Source organism: Notolabrus celidotus, chromosome 3, assembly GCF_009762535.1.
Source record: "Notolabrus celidotus isolate fNotCel1 chromosome 3, fNotCel1.pri, whole genome shotgun sequence".
In the NCBI taxonomy this organism is placed as follows: Eukaryota; Metazoa; Chordata; class Actinopteri; order Labriformes; family Labridae; genus Notolabrus; species Notolabrus celidotus.
In genome coordinates this window covers 18,318,268-18,337,024 of record NC_048274.1, presented here as the reverse complement: position 1 = coordinate 18,337,024, position 18,757 = coordinate 18,318,268, and the positions used below count along the sequence as shown (strand labels likewise).

Genomic DNA, 18,757 nt, shown 5'->3' with positions numbered 1-18,757 from the left:
AGTAAGCACAGGCCATTAGCTGGTACTGAAATGACAGCACAAAGAGCCAGACCTTCATGGCTGCTTCACCCTGAGGCTCATCCACCAGACTAAATCACCATATGCCCTTCATTTGTTGGAAAAATTAGACATATCTAGACTTCAAATAAATGATGATGTATTCCTCTTTACATTGTATGTTAAAGGATTATTCTGCATATTTGACTAATGCCTCGTCTGGTGACATGGCTCTGACAGCTGACCTGATTTATTACAAGGTTCTCCACATTGTTAAAAAAACAATCTCTGACTCAGTGACAAAGGCCCAATTATCCCCTCCATGCAGAAGAGGTCTGCCTACAAAAGGAGCTGCGTGAATTGCAAATCCAGTCACTGGCTGTCCTTGCTCTCCTCTAATCTAATAATGTGATCCATCATTTCAGCAGCGACGACTCTACCAGGAACAGAATCCCACAGAGAGTTAGAGTGAAGACGTTTGCATATCCATACAAGAAGTCCTTAGAGGCTGTGTGGGAAAACCTTATACAAACATATCATCTCAAACCATTCCTTTTATCTCCAAGTTTCATTGATAGCAAAATTAACAGTTTTTTAAAGCTGTTAGTAAGCCTTAAATTAATCACTTGAGATCCAGCTGAGATGCTTTCAGGAAAATAAGACAGAATTTCAAAAGGGAAAGAAAAACCTGTAAAACTCTGCGTTTCTGCTCAGTAGAGGCACTGTTGTTTGAGGGATTGTCCTGTTGCAGAATCATCCATTACCCTGATAAGCCGCAGCCCAGTAGCCTGCACAGCACAGCCACACGATGAGCGAGAGACAGGGGACTGCCACTATTTGTCCCGCTAAAGCATTCATCACACTAATTACGCATGGTGCCAAGCAGCTCCTGCAGCCCGGTGAAGCTTCTGCTGCTCGTTTGGAGCGGAGGTGAGGAAAGGAACCCTCAGATGAGTCTAAACAGTCCTCTTCTTCCTGCACATCATTAACTCAGTACACCGGCAACTTGACAAATTGGAATGATGAATCTGGCCTCTATGAATAGAAACAAATACACAATCAATCAAAAAGCAAGGCAGTGTTCTCAGGAAGAGGAAATGTGTCGTCATAAAAGACGAAAGAAGTGTGTTCTCTTTGAATGACATTTGGTCCAGTGACACAAATTGAGGGGGGCGGGTCTATTTATGTAATTTGCAATATTGTTTTTTAACTTTCATGCCAATAAAGCTGTTTGAATTGAATTGTCTGTGAAAATAAATATGAGTAAGTGCTGAGAGAATTGGCTGCAACATCTCACCCTTTTTTAACTTACATTTGCAGTCAAAATGCCTGTTTCCCAGTACTACACATGCTACCTGCCTCCAACCACCATCTCTGAAAACTATATGCAGACAGATGTAGAGACAGTCTCTCTGAATGACAATCATTTTTGCCACCTGACCTTGAAAAGACCGGTGTTTTTGAGTTTCAGTGTCATTTGGATAAGCCGCCAACTGTCTGCGTCCCTCCCGGCCTTTGCACAGCCGTCTGAACCGATGTAACACCCAGTACATCACAACGTCCTAGCATCACCTCGCTGCAGACGCTAACCGATAAACAGATCAAGGACGAGAAAACTTCCTGGAAGAACAAAATCCTCACAGTCGTCACAGCTTTACTTTGGCAGTTTCACCGCCAGAGGAGACAAAAAGGGGAAAAACACCTCAGAAAATGACAGGTAGAATAAGAGGAACACACTATCTACCCTTGGATGCAGACTGAAGTGTAGGTCACTGGGAAAAAGGTGAGTCAGAAATGACACCTATTGGGGCGCCGGTTGGCCTGAGCGTGCCCCACGAACAGAGACTCTAGTGCTTGTTGCAGCTGTCGTTGGTTCAACTTCCAGCCACGACCCTTTGCTCCGGTCTCTACTCCCCACATTCCTGTCTCTCTTCAGCTGTCCTATCCAATAAAGACCAGAAAGGCCAAAAAATATATTTAAAAAGAAAAGACAGATACAGAGATAATGACACCTACCTAGGAGCAGTACCAGGGATTTGGGGCCCAATTTCAAAAATTTCATCAGGCCCCAACACTTCACTACCCCAAATGGGAAATTGTTTAGGCCCTGAGCACCACCCTGACTTTCCCCGTCATACAGCCCTCTTGCCTATTACAGTCGTCCATTTTTACATAAATATAAACATTGTTTTACATTACACAGAAACATATCTTTTGAATCACAAATCAGCATCAAATGAAGTTTCAAATGAGTCTTGTAAATAAATATTTGTATCTCTTTAAGCGGCAAAGCCTCTGTTTGTACACATCCTTAGTGTTAAAGCTGGTAATCTAATGTTAATCATCTTTGGAGAACTCATTTTACCCCACATACTTGTACATTTTGTGTAACACAGCAGTCACCTCAGAATATTAATAATTTAAAGCTAGAATTGAAAATGTAAACATTAAACACTATTTTGTCTTGAGAGATAATGTTGGTTATGAAACAGACTTAAATTTACATTGATGCCTCTTTGTGACCTACAAAAGCAAATCAGACCATCAACTACAAGATTGAGTGTTTCTATGCAGTCATTTTCAAAGCTTAGAACCACTGTGAGGGGGTAGGTGTCAGACAAGACATTTCACAATATTCTGAAGACACAGACATTTTTTTTGTATCTTTTCCACTGCTCAGTTTCACACTGAGAGATACATTTGACTGTCTAAAGACAGAGGGATGACATTTGTCAGAAAACATTACCTGGACATGTACAGGGCAATGTCAGATAAGAATTAACATACCATGTTGTCCACAAGCAGCAACCTCCGGTCTCAAAATATGAAGCCCATGCGGCAGTGTTATAAACTGCAGTTCATCAAGCGTCCACTTGAGGCTGGCTGCAGAAACACTGGAAACCACATAGCTAATTCCTCTATCGGCACACACTGTGTGGGGGGTGAATTTTTATATAGCGCAACGGTTCAGAAGATATCAAAATTTCGAGTTTTGTCCATTTAAGGACATGACTGACTTGACTGACAGGCTGGAATACTGTAGCTGTTGGCAAGAAGGCTCAAAGCACACCTCTTTACCTTACAATCGCTTGACAGCAGTTAGGTTGAGTTCAGCATTTCCAACATGGTTCCCGCCGACGATTGGCTTCAAAGCAGATGGGTGACGTCACGGAGATCACGTATAGTAATTATACAGTTTATTGTCCACAGGGAGTGCCAACACAAACCAAAAGTTATTTAATGTGATCCACAATGAATAACTTTCTTACCTGACAAAGGAAACTCAAGGTAAAGATTCTTAAATGTGTAGTGTGTTGTATTCGGTGGCATTCAGCAGAACAGAGTTGGTAGAAATTTAACATAATATTCATCAGTATGTTTAAATAGGTGTATAAACACCTGAATGTATATCTTTGTATGTTTTTTTTAACTTAGAAAGAGCCTTTTTATTTCTACATGAGGATCGGATCCTCTTCGCTGCCATCTTGCACCGCCATGTTTATACAGTAACACAGAATGGACAAACTAGTAACAAGCGTTTTTGTATTTAGAGGATCATACTTATCATGCATCACAAGAGCTTCTTGTCCTCAAATGCCACCATTGCTTCCCCGACAGGAGGGGTGAGCAAGGGATTGTTTCAGTATAGAATCTGACAGCCAGATATCACTAAATATTCCCACTTCTACGCACTGTACCTTTACATTTATGAGTGAAATTTTTACAAAACCATACAATAAAGCAAAGCTAAAGAAAAAGGGCAGGGGAAAAAAGCAGTAGAAATTTTTAGGGCACATTTTACCTTTTTTGGAGCTGATCCATGAGATAAATGGTAAATGCCCCAGCAGTTGGCTAGTTCATGATAGCACTTACTTAAATGCGCACTCTCCACAGCGCTATGCAGATGATAACATTAGCATTGTATATGTAGTGCTGGTAGAGAATCAACAGTCATTGTCCTATTAAAAATAATTATGTTCATTTCCCTGTAAAGATTGTCTCCATTCACAGTTATGTTCTATGAGACTGATCATTTCAACAGTTATGTGGGTCAATCTTGCGCCAGATAATGAGTTCAAGTCTGAGTGAGGTCAAAGGTTAAGTAGAGCTCTGCACCACTCCCAATGAGGATCCTACCACGATGGCTCTGTTCACAAATGTGGAGACGAGTGGTGCTGTGTTATCATTGCACGCTGACCTGTAGCAAAATGTGTTTCCCATGCATGAAATCCTCCTCATGCTGACCTCTGCGGTGGCCCTGAAGGGGTCAGAGGTCAGCAGTCTGGTGTTAATGAAAGCTAAGAGGCAGTGCAGTGGTCACAGGTGAAGCTGTAGCTCAGGTGCGCTAATCTAACTGACAAGTTATTGTTGCTCCATGCCCAGGATTTGACCCTGCTTAGCTGCCTAAGAGATCCCAGCTTTGTTTCAAAGGCTGCCAAGGTTAACAGCAAAGAGACGATCTGCCTGCTCCGTTTACTGAGCAGCATCCTTCACATTTACTCACAATTACTTGTTTAACATACTTTGCAGACACATAATCTGATTAACCATAGCTTTACTGTAAATGTTAAAAATAGACCATGACGATCTATGCAGGAGCAACAAAAGAGGAAATGCACCCTTGACTTTATGATGTTGATGTTGGATTGGATTGATTGTGAACTACACTGACCATCACCCTTTGAGTTTCAACTGTATTTAGTGTCTGTGTCTGAATTCCTGTAGATTTTAGAAGAAAACTGATGATGAGCTCTTTTTAAATATTGTTCTATCTTATTTCATATGATTACTCTGAATATGTTTGGGGTTTCTCAGCCTGTTTTTAAGGGGATGACAGCCCTCTGGCTCTGCACAGTCAGTTGCATGGTGCCCCATCATATGTGTGCATGTGGTTGTCTCTCTGTCAGTTCTTATTTGGCAAAGCGCGTGACAGTGCATCACACACCCAGCTGCATGCTGGGAGACCTGGCTCGCCTCCCAGCATGCATTTAAAGTCACATGAAACTACAGCTAGCAGAATGCCATTTCATCCTGCATATTTACTTGTCTCCTTTTAAACATGAATCTATGGAAGGGCTGTTGTGGACATGGGTTTGCATTAAGACAACATACAGTCTTTATTAAGACAGATACTTGTGTTCAACTGATAATTAGAGACAGATATAAGAAATTGATAAACATAGGGATGTCTCTGAAACATTCACTACACCTTCATTCTCTCTATGTTGGTTTTCCTCTACCTTTTTGTTTCATACCATACAAAGGTACAAGTTTACACATCAACACAAACACTAAGAGTAATAACCATTTCACATATAAGTATATGCTGTTGTTTGTTTTTCCTTCAACCTGTTTTGGCCTGCAGGTTTGGGTCATGACATTCCTAGATTTGCACGCTCACTGAAGCTCTGAGTCTGCCAATTTCTTACTGGAAGAGTCCGCCGGAGGGTATGAGACAGGCTGTAGTATACTTTTAGATCACCACTGATAATCCCATTGACATAATGAGCTTACACCACACCCATTTACTCCGATGGATCAGAATACTACTGCGTTTTCCTTGAAGTCTATGATGTGTAGAGCTCTTATAAACTGTAAAATGTTAACTCTGACACATTTCATCACCAAAGATTTGCAGATTATTTCTAACTCTAGGATCACAGACTCAATGTTCAAGTTGAGATATTTCTTTCAGTAGATTTCAAGTTTTTGACCCTCCTCTGTGTGTATGTGTGAGTTTGTCCTCTTAGAGTCCCTTCAGCGGACAGTCACAGAGGCTGTCATAGTTCCAAACCTGTCACCTCTAGAGGACCTGCTCTGCATCTGTCCTCATATTAAACACTGCAAGGATTTAACAGATAACCATATGGTGCCACTTGTTGTTCAGAGGGTAAAGAGCTTAGCAGGGAGCTGTGATTCAACAATATATATTTACGGAGCCACCTCGCAGAGCAGCACGCCTCCCACTGAGCTGTAAACAGTCACATCCTGCTGCTTTGCACACACAGCGGGACTTGCCTGGCCGTACTCTCTCACTTTGTCTTCAATTAGCTAGATTTCAGCTCCCCACATGTGATAAGTCTTAAAGGGCAGCGGATCACAAGAAACAGGGGGAATTATCATCCTTAAACTCCTAAATCTGTGATTAATGCTTACAGGACTTGTCACTAAATAGACCGGGGAGGGGAGGGTTCAGTGACTTAAACTGTGGAGGAATGCATCATCCCCCCACAGTGTAGTAAACACTTTAGCCTTGACCTTCCACTGTTGATTGGTCTTGGACGTCAGCCGTGTGTTTTGTTAGCAGGCAGGGCAGAGCTTGTTTTGTGTGTGAGCAGTTGCTGAATGACTGCAGAGCTGGCCGTCTGGAGGAACGTGACAGCACACTCAGCCTCAGGACTCATGGAGCATGAGTCAACAGAGAAATGGCAATGCAGAGTTTTTATTTTAAGGCACTATGTTGCTACCAAAAGGCTCTACAAACATCAAGACAGCTTTATCTCTGAGTCTACAAAATGGACTAAAATAAGTCACCGCTGCACATGTTAAAGGTTGTACATCTGTGGGGCCAGACACTTTACAAATAGTCTCAGTGCATGGAAATGCAAAAAACCTGTTGGTAAGTCAAACTTAGACTCCTGGCTATATTATTTAAAAAAAAAAGCAGTTCAACCATTTCCAAATCTGCACTGTGGAAAGTTCTAGAAAATATCAGGACAGCCTGCTGTTTACATTTTCCCAAAATTCTTATATGCACTTAGTACCTGGCAGTATGACATACTTGATCCTGATTGTTCAAACCCCTGCAGTATTTAATTATGAATAGCAAGATTGACACCAGGGACAACCTGGTCATGTACCTCTTATCAAATCAATCCACAGAGAATGTAAAGCATATCTAATAAGTTTAGGATTTAACTTTATTCTGTTGACAGCGTGGCAAAAACATTTGCCTCAATAAACAACATGGAGGACGCTTTAATATTACATGCAGGGAGATCACAACTTTATATTGATGGTTAATGGTTGTCCAGTCAGAAGCAGAGAAGGGAAGGCGATGGTAGGTAAACCTTACAGAAACAAGAATTTTAAAAACACAAGGAGCTGAGTGATAGAGACGTCAAAAAAGTTTAAGAAAAGAGAAACAAAGCATCTACAAACTGCCACACAGTACAGGCTGTGGCGAAGTTGAGTGGTTGAGTGAGAAGAAAATGCCAACAGAAAAGTTACAAGAGAGAGGGCCTAAAACAGGTGGCAACAGAAAAAAGCTAATGTTTCCACTTCAATGTTAAGTTCAGGGTGATAGCAGTATAATAGGGTTATATGAAGACTTAAATTTGAATGAAAATGCAAAATTTTATATCTATTTGACCGGTAAAAAGGCGGATGAGAACGTTGCACAATACTAACCGTTGAATCTGGGTAAATATTTATTAGCTATATTAATAAATCAACTTTAAATCAATAAGATCACCTTTAGATCAATACTTGGTGTCAAAGTGTTTTGATATCATTAGTTGTTTGCCTTTATATCAGTTTTACTTGCAATTACATATTCATAGGATAAACACATAAGAGGAAAGAATATACTGGTGAGCAGAAAACAGTATAAGGCAACTTCATTAAGTTCATGAAAATCGCATCAATTGCACATCGGTTGCATGATATGTGTCTTCATTCCTGCACTTGCAGTGGATTTTTTCCCCAACTTTTACCTGCTGTGTCCACACATCCACTCACCCCAACTTTTTGCGGAAATATTACTAGGGGACTAGCTGAAAAAGCCCAGATAAAAAATACTGACATTTGCGTTCACACATGCCCGAAAATTCAGGACATTTCTAGTTTAGTGAATGATTGAATACAGCATCTTCACTCATACATGGGAAAAATTAACATAAAGTTTTCTAACACTTAACATTGTTAACAATAGTGGGCTAAGACTTTAACTTTCCTTCAGACATGATATGTGACTATGGTAAGAACTGATCCCTTTTGGTCTTTGGTTTGGTTTTGTGTGAATCAAATGTATTTGTTCAAAACTAAAATGAATAAAATAACAAAATACAATTACATGCAATCAAGAAGTTGAGTAATAACTTTCTCATTTACTCAAATTGATGATCAAAGAAATAGAGAACCTGTATTATTTTCGAACTGGCTTCACATTTGACCCATAAAGATGCAAAAGCTTGTAAATTAAATGATCCATAAGCAACTGACCCATTTAAAAATATGGTGCAAACATGCAACATGTGGCAGAGGAGATCAAATGTAAACATTTTTTATTTCATGTGTGCCATGAATAATATACATGTTAAAAGATTGCACAGATTTTGAAAGTCCATCTCCTGAAGCCCTGTGAGTAAATGAGTAAATCCTGTAGGCTAATGCAATATTCTGTGTAATTTAATGATGACACTAGGTGGCATCAAATTACTGCAGAAAGAATCTGCTGCTCCTGTCACATTCTTTAATAGGGATTCATGCTGTGTGAAGATAATTTTTTTTTCTCAGCGGATATACGATGGAGACTAGCTGGTAGAATCACCGAAAATACTGGAGTCAGATACACGCGCACGCACACATGCCAAAATACACGCAGACACACACGCGCGCGCAGGTCTACCATAGTCAAATACACACAAGACAAGCAGAAAAGATTAGGGGAGGGGGAGCACTCACACCACATTCGACTGTGTGTGTATTAACAGAAATCCAAATGGAGCCCCACGCTGCTCTCAGACCAGCTTCCCCGCGCGCGTTAACCACGCCCCAAACAACGCGTCACCGAGTCACAGCCAGTGACGTTTAGACGCACCACTCTCCTCCTCCGTCCCGGAGCAAAGCATCATCAGAATCATCATCCATCACCCCCTCTCCGTCCGTTGTCTTTTTAATGTAACTTCCGAGTGATCAGGAGAGCAGGGAGCGTCTGGAAAGCCTGGTCTCTGATGAAGCATCTGCTCGCGTGCTTTCCTGTTTGAAGCCGGACACTGAGGACAGAAAGGATCAGATTGTGTTTTATTTTTTCTTTTGGATAACATTGCTTCTCTCCGTGGATGTTGGCTCAGTGTTGTGTGTCTTTATGTTTCCTCTGTGGATGTTATAGTGCATTATCTCGCTCTGAATGAAGCTTTCTTTTTGGATTTCCGCCGCGCTGAACCTGTTTCTGGGTGACTGCCCTTTCTTTACTTGTGAAGTCGCGCGTTATAATTCTATCGCCGTTATCTTATGAGCTCTATATGCATAGTGTGAGGCGTTACTTGTTTTTAAAATTGTCAAACAATGCCACAGTTTCTTTGATAGCGTAGACATAATCCATGCAGACAAATTGTGTGCATTATATCGCGTAAAAAGAGGAAAGTTGGGCGCGCAAACTTTTGGAGACGATCGATATGGCGATGGTGGCGTGGAGAAACACCGAGGGTGTCGGGGACGCACAGGGGACCCTCTCCTCCCCGGTATCCCAGGTTGCCCCTCTGTCTCTGCCCGGGGAGCTGACGGGACACATGAACCCGCCGCCTTCTCTGGAAATACCGCCGGCTGCTGCAGCTGCACCTCAGGGCGCACCGCCGCCCAATCCGTCCAGCAGCACCACCGCGAACACCACCACTAACAACAATAACAACACCACCTCTTCTTCCTCCTCCTCCTCCTCGTCCATGGACAAACACCAGAGCCAGCAGATCGAGTGCATCGTTTGCGGGGACAAATCCAGCGGGAAGCACTACGGACAGTTCACATGTGAGGGATGTAAGAGCTTCTTCAAACGCAGCGTTAGGAGGAACCTGAGCTACACCTGCAGGGCCAACAGGAACTGTCCCGTGGACCAGCACCACCGCAACCAGTGCCAGTACTGTCGCCTCAAGAAATGCCTCAAAGTCGGCATGAGGAGGGAAGGTACGGGCTGGCGTCCTTTTGTTGTCGCTGTCGATATTATCATATAAAACATCCAGCATTCAAAACTTAGGACACATTCAATGTGCGCTCTGTTTATTGTCCCTTGACGCCATGACTTACACTCTTAAACTGCTACATATATTATATGTATGCTACATCTGTTTACCGAATACAATTTCTTCATGTACGACAATTTGTGTTGCCTTTGTCTAGTTCGTGACATGTGCACATGCATTTCCTCTGCCTGTGCACATTTGTCTCCACCACTCTTTACACCATAACACTGTGTAGCCTGTGATATTCCAGAGATAAGAGTGCTCCAGCTAGCATCGTGTAGCATGTGGAGCAGCCCATATTGTTGTTGCTGTTGGCTGGCTTCATGGCTACTGTCTGAAACAGCCTGAAGGTGCTTTAAATGTCACGTGTTCAAATTCGAGTGTATTTTTTTGCAACATTTAGCTCAATTTCGATTTTTTTGTTTTTGCTTTAAAATGTAGTCTACAAGTGCGTGACGATGTTAGTAGATTATGCGTGCACGGTCTGTGTGTGTGAGTGTGTATGAGTGTGTATTCATTATGCATGCGGGTCGTACAGGCCCAACGTAGCCTGTTTTAGCCTTCCAAAAAAAAACTGAGTTATATTCAAGAGCTGTAAGAACATCATTGCTGCAAATATGAATAAAGAATTTAACGCCAAATAAGGAGATGATTGAAACAAAATAGAGGCTTAGGAGCATTTTATCAGAGCGGGCTACAACCAAAGTTACCAACCAGCTCAAAGTGAAAATTTGACAATTTTATTCCTTTATTTAAATCAATTGAAATAATACGACAGTAGCCTAATACCCACACATTTCTCAGGTGCAGTTCGTAACCGGGAAATGACTACATTACCGAGAATGTGCCATTTCTTTCCTAGAGCTGTCTAAATCAGTTAGCAATGTCTGCTTCGTAGATCTGACCTCTTATGGCTAAAATGCTACATCAGGCTATGTGTGTGAGTGTTTGAAGGATGTTATATGGGCTTAATTGACACATGTGTTACTCCAAAATATGTCTACCGCCTTAAAGTGTTTTTCTCTAAATGTCATGTGTGGTATTAATCGCCTTCCAGCTGGATTTGACATTTGTTCTGTGTTTTTGTTGCAGCTGTCCAGAGAGGCAGGCTTCCTACGCAGTCTTATCACGGCCAGTTTGCGCTGACGAACGGAGACCCTCTGCAGTGTCACTCCTACCTGTCAGGTTACATCTCTCTCCTGCTGAGGGCCGAGCCCTACCCTACCTCCCGATTCGGCTCCCAGTGTCTGCAAAGCAACAACATCATGGGCATAGAGAACATCTGTGAGCTTGCGGCCCGGATGCTCTTCAGTGCCGTGGAGTGGGCCCGCAACATCCCATTCTTCCCGGACCTGCAGGTGACGGATCAGGTGGCCCTGCTTCGCCTCACCTGGAGCGAACTGTTCGTCTTGAATGCAGCGCAGTGCTCCATGCCGGTGCACGTCGCCCCGCTGCTAGCCGCAGCAGGCCTGCATGCCTCCCCGATGTCCGCGGACAGGGTGGTGGCTTTCATGGACCACATCCGGGTCTTCCAGGAGCAGGTGGAGAAGCTGAAGGTGCTGCACGTGGACTCAGCAGAGTACAGCTGCATTAAAGCGATCGTGCTGTTCACCACAGGTACATAACCTCTTTCTACACCCTAACATGGAGGCCCGCTAACATACATGGGGTTGGAGCAACACACCAATGTGATTTAGTAGCCTAAATAAAAAGACACCCAGGCAAACTACCTTACTTGACACACTTACAGAAAAACAAAAAAACCACCACTCTGATGTAGACACCATTGTGGAATGATAAAGATGGATGAACAGACACCATATTGGTTTTCAATACAGGCGATAGGCCCACTCACAAATGGCCGCCTAATTGTAAATGCCGAAATAAACGTAGGCCTAAAAACGAATATTTCGATGATGAAGGTGACGGCTTGAACATTTGGAACTCATTAAAATGGCGAAAAGCGTTAAAGTCAGCATGCTAAAAATAATTTGGTAATCTCAGAAACCTAGGCTATGTAGACCTCTGTGAAGTTCACAAGATTGAAATACAATCCTACTTTAAAAGAATCAGACAATTATTAAAGGAGTTTTGTTTTGTTAAAGCTAGAGTGAAGGTTCGACCATGGGGTTCCTCGATAGATAAATGTATAAATTAATTAATTAATTATGGACGTACCCCAAGTAAATAAATGTACTTCGATACAAAACATAAATGTTCCAATAAATTCCTCTTTGTTCACAACCTGAATTACACAGCCAGTTTAGCCTAAAGCAAAAACCAATAAGACATCAAAATCAAATAAATGAAAATGTAAAAATGAAATGTCTTCACTACAAAGGCTAAAATACTATAATCATTTTGTTACTGATTGGTATCCACTTTAAACTCATTTTGTCAGTAGGCCTATTTAAATAGTTTATTTTGTACTTTATTTATTTTATGAGATGTAAAAGCAAGAGTAGGCACTGCAAACACTAAAAAAACAAAACTGCATCAATAAACAGAACTAAGTAAGAGATGCTGCTTTCAGTCGTTGCCTAATGTAAAGATGCTTTATTAAAGTTACGACATAGACCGTTAAATCTTAGCATTTTTTCCTGCCTTTTTTGTAACTGTAAAATCAAGATATTACATTAAGCTGAATTATTTCTTAATTCTTGAATTTGTGGAATTGGCATTTCTTTGTTTTATATATATATCTATTTACTAAATACATGAAACAATTTTATATAGTTAAAATGTGTATTTTTAAAATAATTCTGGCTATTGCTTAAAATGTGAATTACAATATGTGAATGCAAATTAATGTATAATTTCTTGTAAGTTTTAAAAGTGGCTATACACTTCAATTTTCCTGAGTATTTCATTTACAGCAATCAAACAGTGTGTCCCCACCGCTCAGACAACTTTTATTCATGAGCCTTTTAATTAAAGTCAGAATGATGTTTGATGATAAAATGGTTAACGGGATCAAAGTGGCGAGAAGCAGAAGAGTAAAATGTGAAAAAGCTCGCTGTCCATGTCTATTTCAGTCCCAACAAGTACATCTGAGCGCGTGCCGTTAAACTGGGACACCGAGACCGTTCTTTAACCCCTGCTGCCATGCGGCCTGCAGTGTTACAGTGCAAACACGGGGTTCTCCTGAATACTACACACAATGTGTGTAAACAAGCAGTCGACGCTCTGCATGTGCACTCAAACATCATTACTGTTTCCTTTTAATTGTTCTGAACATCAGCTTGTACTCTTCAATGGGAACAGAAGCACCACACAGGATCCCTGGTGCTTTAAGATAAAAGAGAAACCTTTAATTCAGACAGCAGGGCAGATATGTGGATAATTGTGCCCTTCCTGTTATTGAATTTCTACTACAGCACTACTTTAATAGGGTGCTTTATTAAATTTATTGATGTTAAGCATTTTTCCTCATTTGCTGTAGTGTCGTACGTCATTGCCTCACCATAACAGAATGACCCATTCAGCTTTCATTTATTTATTAACATACGTAACTTCGCTGTTACTGTCTCACCTGGTCTGAGATAGTAGACCACGTAAAGCCAGTGGAAAAATTCTCAGCGGTCTGCAGTTCAGCTCATTCCCCAATCTGTGGTTTCAAAATAAAAGCAATGACTTCAGGAGTAAAATAAAGCATCTTTTCTTCCTGCTGACCGAATTGGTATGGGTTTCTGGTGTTTGCTCTTTCGATGATCCCAGTTAACTTAAATACAGCATTACATAAACCTATGATTGTTTCTGTTGTCACTGTGTTGCTCTGTGCTGTAGTTGGCCTGTGCTAACACAGTCAGTCAGATACCTTCAGCATTCAGCAAACACTGCTCTTGACCGCTTCCTGTCCTGCCTTTTCTTATTGTCTTGCTGCTCTTTCTGTCTGCAGATGCTTGTGGTCTGTCGGACATAGCCCATGTGGAGGGTCTGCAGGAGAAATCCCAGTGTGCTTTAGAGGAATATGTGAGGAGCCAGTACCCTAACCAGCCCAACAGGTTCGGGAAGCTGCTGCTCCGCTTGCCTTCCCTCCGCACCGTCTCTTCCTCTGTCATAGAGCAGCTTTTCTTCGTCCGTCTGGTGGGAAAAACCCCCATAGAGACTCTGATAAGGGACATGCTGCTGTCTGGAAGCAGCTTCAACTGGCCTTACATGCCCATTCAGTAGAGGAGGAGGATGAAGCTACAGCAGTGCTGCTAAGGTCAGGAGAGGGAACCACACCTCAAATCATGTAATTTCAGTGCTGCGTAAAATCTCTGTTGATCAAAACAAGAGAACAAAACTGCCAGTGGGATGAGATAATTACAAGCGATTCTATCCTAAAAAATGATCTCAGCTCGTAGTTTTCTTACAAGACCGCCATTGTCTTTGTACCAGAGGAATGATCTGCCTTATTCTGCATGATGTCTCTATAGGACCTGTAATGAATTAACCCTTTTTGCAGACGATGAACATTTGATATACTGGCAGAGTTGTTTTCTTGTTCGTAGAGAAACAATATTTCCTGACATGAGATGACTGCTTATGACAGACTTCGTTTTGCAGTGTGGTGTCCATTCGCAGTCTATGGTTTTTGGGATAACAAACAATATTTATTGGACCCTGTGTGTATATTTATCTTATCGTGCTTGTAAATTATGTTTTGATTCCTCTTTTTTAAATGTTTTACGTATTTTTGCCCCGGCCGGTGAGAAAACTGCAGGGATTGTCTCGTGTCCATCTTTTTTTTGTTTGTTTTGTTTCATACCTTCCAGACATGGCACTTTGGACTAAAGGAACATTTTAGACAGATTTAACAAAGGTGTATGACGCCTGACATCATCTGACTTTAACCTGTTTGCTAAATGGTGTATAGACAGAATGGTGAGATTAATGCTGTGTTACTTTGGAGTCTTATTCTGTTTGCATTGTGGACGTACAGAGAGGGAGGAGAGTAAAAGCAAAATTGTTTAAAAATGCACTTCTTGTGTGACAGCGAAAAGTAATGCATTTCTCCTTTCATCATTAACATCATTACTTTGACATCACAATTACCACAAATATTTTTGTTGATACTTCCTGGCAGATATGATGATTTGATCCTGCTTTAGGGCTTCTTCTCTGTCTTTAAAAAGTCATATTTTAACTTTGTCTCCATTTAGTGAGCAGAAACTCCGCACCATGTTTGTTTCTCATCAAATTAGTGATTTTTTTTTCCTGATAAATTCTCTTACTTCTCATCTTAACTGAGAAACCATGGTGAAAAAGATAAAGGGAAAGAGGCTGAATGTTAGATAGCTGTGGGCTAAGCTGATATTTGTATTTGTAGGGGAGTTAAAATTGAATTGGTATTTTTTTTGACTGGTACTGGGAGAAGTAATGACATTACTTTACAGGATTAACGATAAATGCATTACCAAACACTTTCCACTGACTGAGAGAGATTTTGAAGCACTGGGCCTGATGTATTCTGTACAGTTTCTTAATGGGATAAATGGACTGTACTCGACTTGCCAGGTCAAGTAACAAATCTATTTCTTTTTAAGTCATGCATTTATGAGCCCAGGCCGCCTAATGGCACAATAGACCACTGCAGGGTATTGCTGAACTGAAAGTGTGTGTGTGTATGTGGATGTGTGTGTATGCCTGTGTCTGTGTGAATGTGTATTTGTGATTACTTCTTTTTGACAACCACTCTGATGTACTGTGAAAGCATATTGGTTAACATATTGGTACCGTATTAAATTATAACTCAAGATTTATAAATAAAGTGTATTTGGTTTACTTTGCCATTTCAATTTGATGTTGTTTATGACTGATTCCCTTCCACTGAGACAGGACAAATGTATTCATATACATATATTTCAGTGTGTGCATGCGTGTATGAGAGACAGGGACAGAGAGAGAGAGAGAGAGTGTGTGTGTAAGCTAGTACATGACTTGGCCATATACTGATGAGGAGAGTGAGAGCAGACCTGTCTGCTGATGTGGAGCCTGTTTCTGTCACTCATCAGACATTTTAATCTAACAGTTTTCTTCCTGTTGAAAGACTTCATGTGTTCATAAGGATACATTTGAAATATATGTATTAAAAACCAGCTGCAGGTAAAATATGTATCTTTACCCTTGCAGTTATACTACAGCATGAGCTGTATTAGGCAGAAAGGCAACTGAAACAATGAAAACACCCCAAAATACAAATATAAACACTTAAAACTAATTCAAACATAATGCAGATTTCAGTGTTGGATTTTGAAGTTATATGATTTAATAACTATGAGACCAAATTTCGACTTTGCATATTAATCACTACCAACCACTTGAAAATGCATATAAACACTTGGATTCAGATGTTCTCATTGGGTTTAGACAAGAAATACACCAAAATAATATTCAATATAAAGTTCAGACTTAAAACAACAACAACTTTAAATCAGTTTTTACTCCACTTTAACACCTCGTGGAAATCCTGATTTCTTTTGCTGTAAGGGGCGGCATTAAATCCCAGAGGTGGTTAAACTGTGCATAAGACAAGAAGGTGCAGAATGAGAAAGGAATAATAATGGTGTCTGGGTTGGCAGATTGTGGAGGACAGAGAGGATTAAAGCAGCTTCTCTGCTTCTTAGTGGACAGAGAGCTAATGAGGGGCCCCCGAGTGCTCTGTCACAACAGTTTACCCTGAGGAGGATGAAGCTGGGCGCTCCACGGCCCCTGGGTGTTCTGGGCCAAAGGGCCACAGTAAAACAATGCAGTACTTTCCCACACACGTACTGGTCCAAGTGGAAGAAAACGCCAAGGAGTCTGTGGTGTGCAGAGGAGGAGGAACAGCAGGCTGAGATGTTCTGTAAGAGCAGGAGGAACACCAGCTCTGTCTCTGCTGAGGCTCATCAGGCATTAAACAGCAGGGTTTGCAATCAGCCAATCAGCTCTCAGCAGTGAAAGTGTGCAGCCAATCAAAAGACTCTTTTTTTTAATCCTCCTTTTTAAAATATTAATAATCATATCAAGTGAGGTCTGATTATAAGAGGCTGAAGTCCAGAAGAAGCTCCAATATCAGAATGTAACAATACACAACTGAGAGGCACGAATCATATATTTAAATAACTAATATGTTTATGATATGATACCACTGGCTTTTATTTTTTCTAACTTTATGTAGGGAGGTATATGTAACCTTTTTCATCATGCAGGACAGCCTCTGGTTAGATTATCGGCTACCAAAAAGACAAGTAAAATCGTGTGAACATTGTTTTAGCTTGAAAACTTCTGGAAATGTCTTGGGGAAAAAAAGCCAAGGAGAAAAGATCATTAAAAAATATCCTAGGATTTTTTTTTAAATGTCGGTTGTCGGTGTAAAATGTTTTATAGCATTTAGCCTCACGTGTCGTGAGCTGACTGAATGCAAGCAAGGGACACAATTTGAGCCGCGTGAGTTCCTGTCGTTTCATCTTTTTGAAGTTGAAGCAGTAAAAGCAGTGTTGTAAAATACAATCAACAGTTAAAAATTATTACTAAAATTAAAACACAATTTAAATACATTTAACGTTTTCTGAGTCGTCTTCTGTTTACTCGTGGAATGAAATAAAAACTGACTGCAGCTTTTCATGCCGTTAGAATAACCGGTAATTGTCACTCTCAAATCTGCAATGAAGCACAACTGTTTCAACAGGGTTTCTGTATTTATATATTTTATTTTTAATGTTGAAAAAATAAATCTACTTTAGCCATAAAAAAATCCACTTAAAGCTAGAAGACTTACAAAGGAAAAAAATGTTAGAGAACAGATCGAAAAGAGAGAACTGAAAGCGACTCATTTTCTCACTCAAGTCTGTAAGCTATCCGCAGAGCAACAGAATTAAAATTAAATGAAAAAGAGTTTTTTTTTTTGCATTCAAGTCTATCATATAGACGTCTTTGAGAGCAACGATTTAGTTTTATAGTCGTGAAAAGAATGAAAGAAAACTCCTGATGTCGTTTGCTGTTGCAGCTTCACTTTTCTTTGAAAGCAGTCGATATGAGATGAGACCTTGTCGAGTTTTCTTTAAGGCTACTGGGGAAAAAAAAGTTAGAGGCTGCATCAGGCTTTAGCCGAGATTAATGTTTTATTCAAAGATCAATGTCCGTTGACAAGCAAACGGGGAAACATTCAATAGAAAAAACGCTAATCTGATGGTTGTTTCAGAGAAAGTCGCTCCTCAATTAACTGTTCAATCAGTTGTTGCTGAAATATGTCATAGTAAATGGTCTTATTAAATACACTGGGCTATTTGAAATTTAAGATATGCACACATTTCATTTTATAGCAACATATTTCAATTACAATTTCACGCTATTGATTCGGTCACTTCTCAGTTAAAGTCTCATTTTATTAAAGTGTTTTAGTGAACATAATAAGCATTTGATATAATGTAGAAAACAGTGCTTCTTTCTTATTTGCTTACACTTAATTTTGGATATCTCGTTCTCGTCGTTAGTTTTTACATATAGCACAGTCTTAACGTATGCGCACAAAGTATCCTATACAGTAAAAAGTTAGTCTAAATCAAAAAATTATTCATTTCAATTTACACATTTACTTTGCATTAAAACTCAAACAAAAACGTAATTGTAAAACACAATAAAGAAGCACAAGGAGGGAAACATCAAGTTAAAAATAAATAATAAGGCTATATTAACATGAGTGTACTGGCTGAAAAAAAAAAAACTAAAGCTACTTCATAGCCTATACGTTTAAATTCAAAGTCATTAATTCAATGAGTTATTTATTTTTAAATACATGGCTTATCTTTTCAAGTCACCCTGAGTTTTTATCCATT

At 40.3% G+C, this 18,757-nt stretch overlaps 1 protein-coding gene across 1 annotated transcript; it reads left to right on the top strand.

Annotated features, from left to right (window-relative positions):
• The first annotated feature begins 8,863 nt into the window (after window positions 1-8,863).
• On the top strand, window positions 8,864-15,739 carry LOC117810696 (COUP transcription factor 2-like). The gene is made up of 3 exons (XM_034680625.1): window positions 8,864-9,900; window positions 11,049-11,573; window positions 13,855-15,739. Exons 1-3 carry the CDS (start codon window positions 9,396-9,398, stop codon window positions 14,127-14,129), a joined length of 1,305 nt encoding a protein of 434 aa, XP_034536516.1. The 5' UTR covers window positions 8,864-9,395; the 3' UTR covers window positions 14,130-15,739.
• The last annotated feature ends 3,018 nt before the right edge of the window (window positions 15,740-18,757 follow it).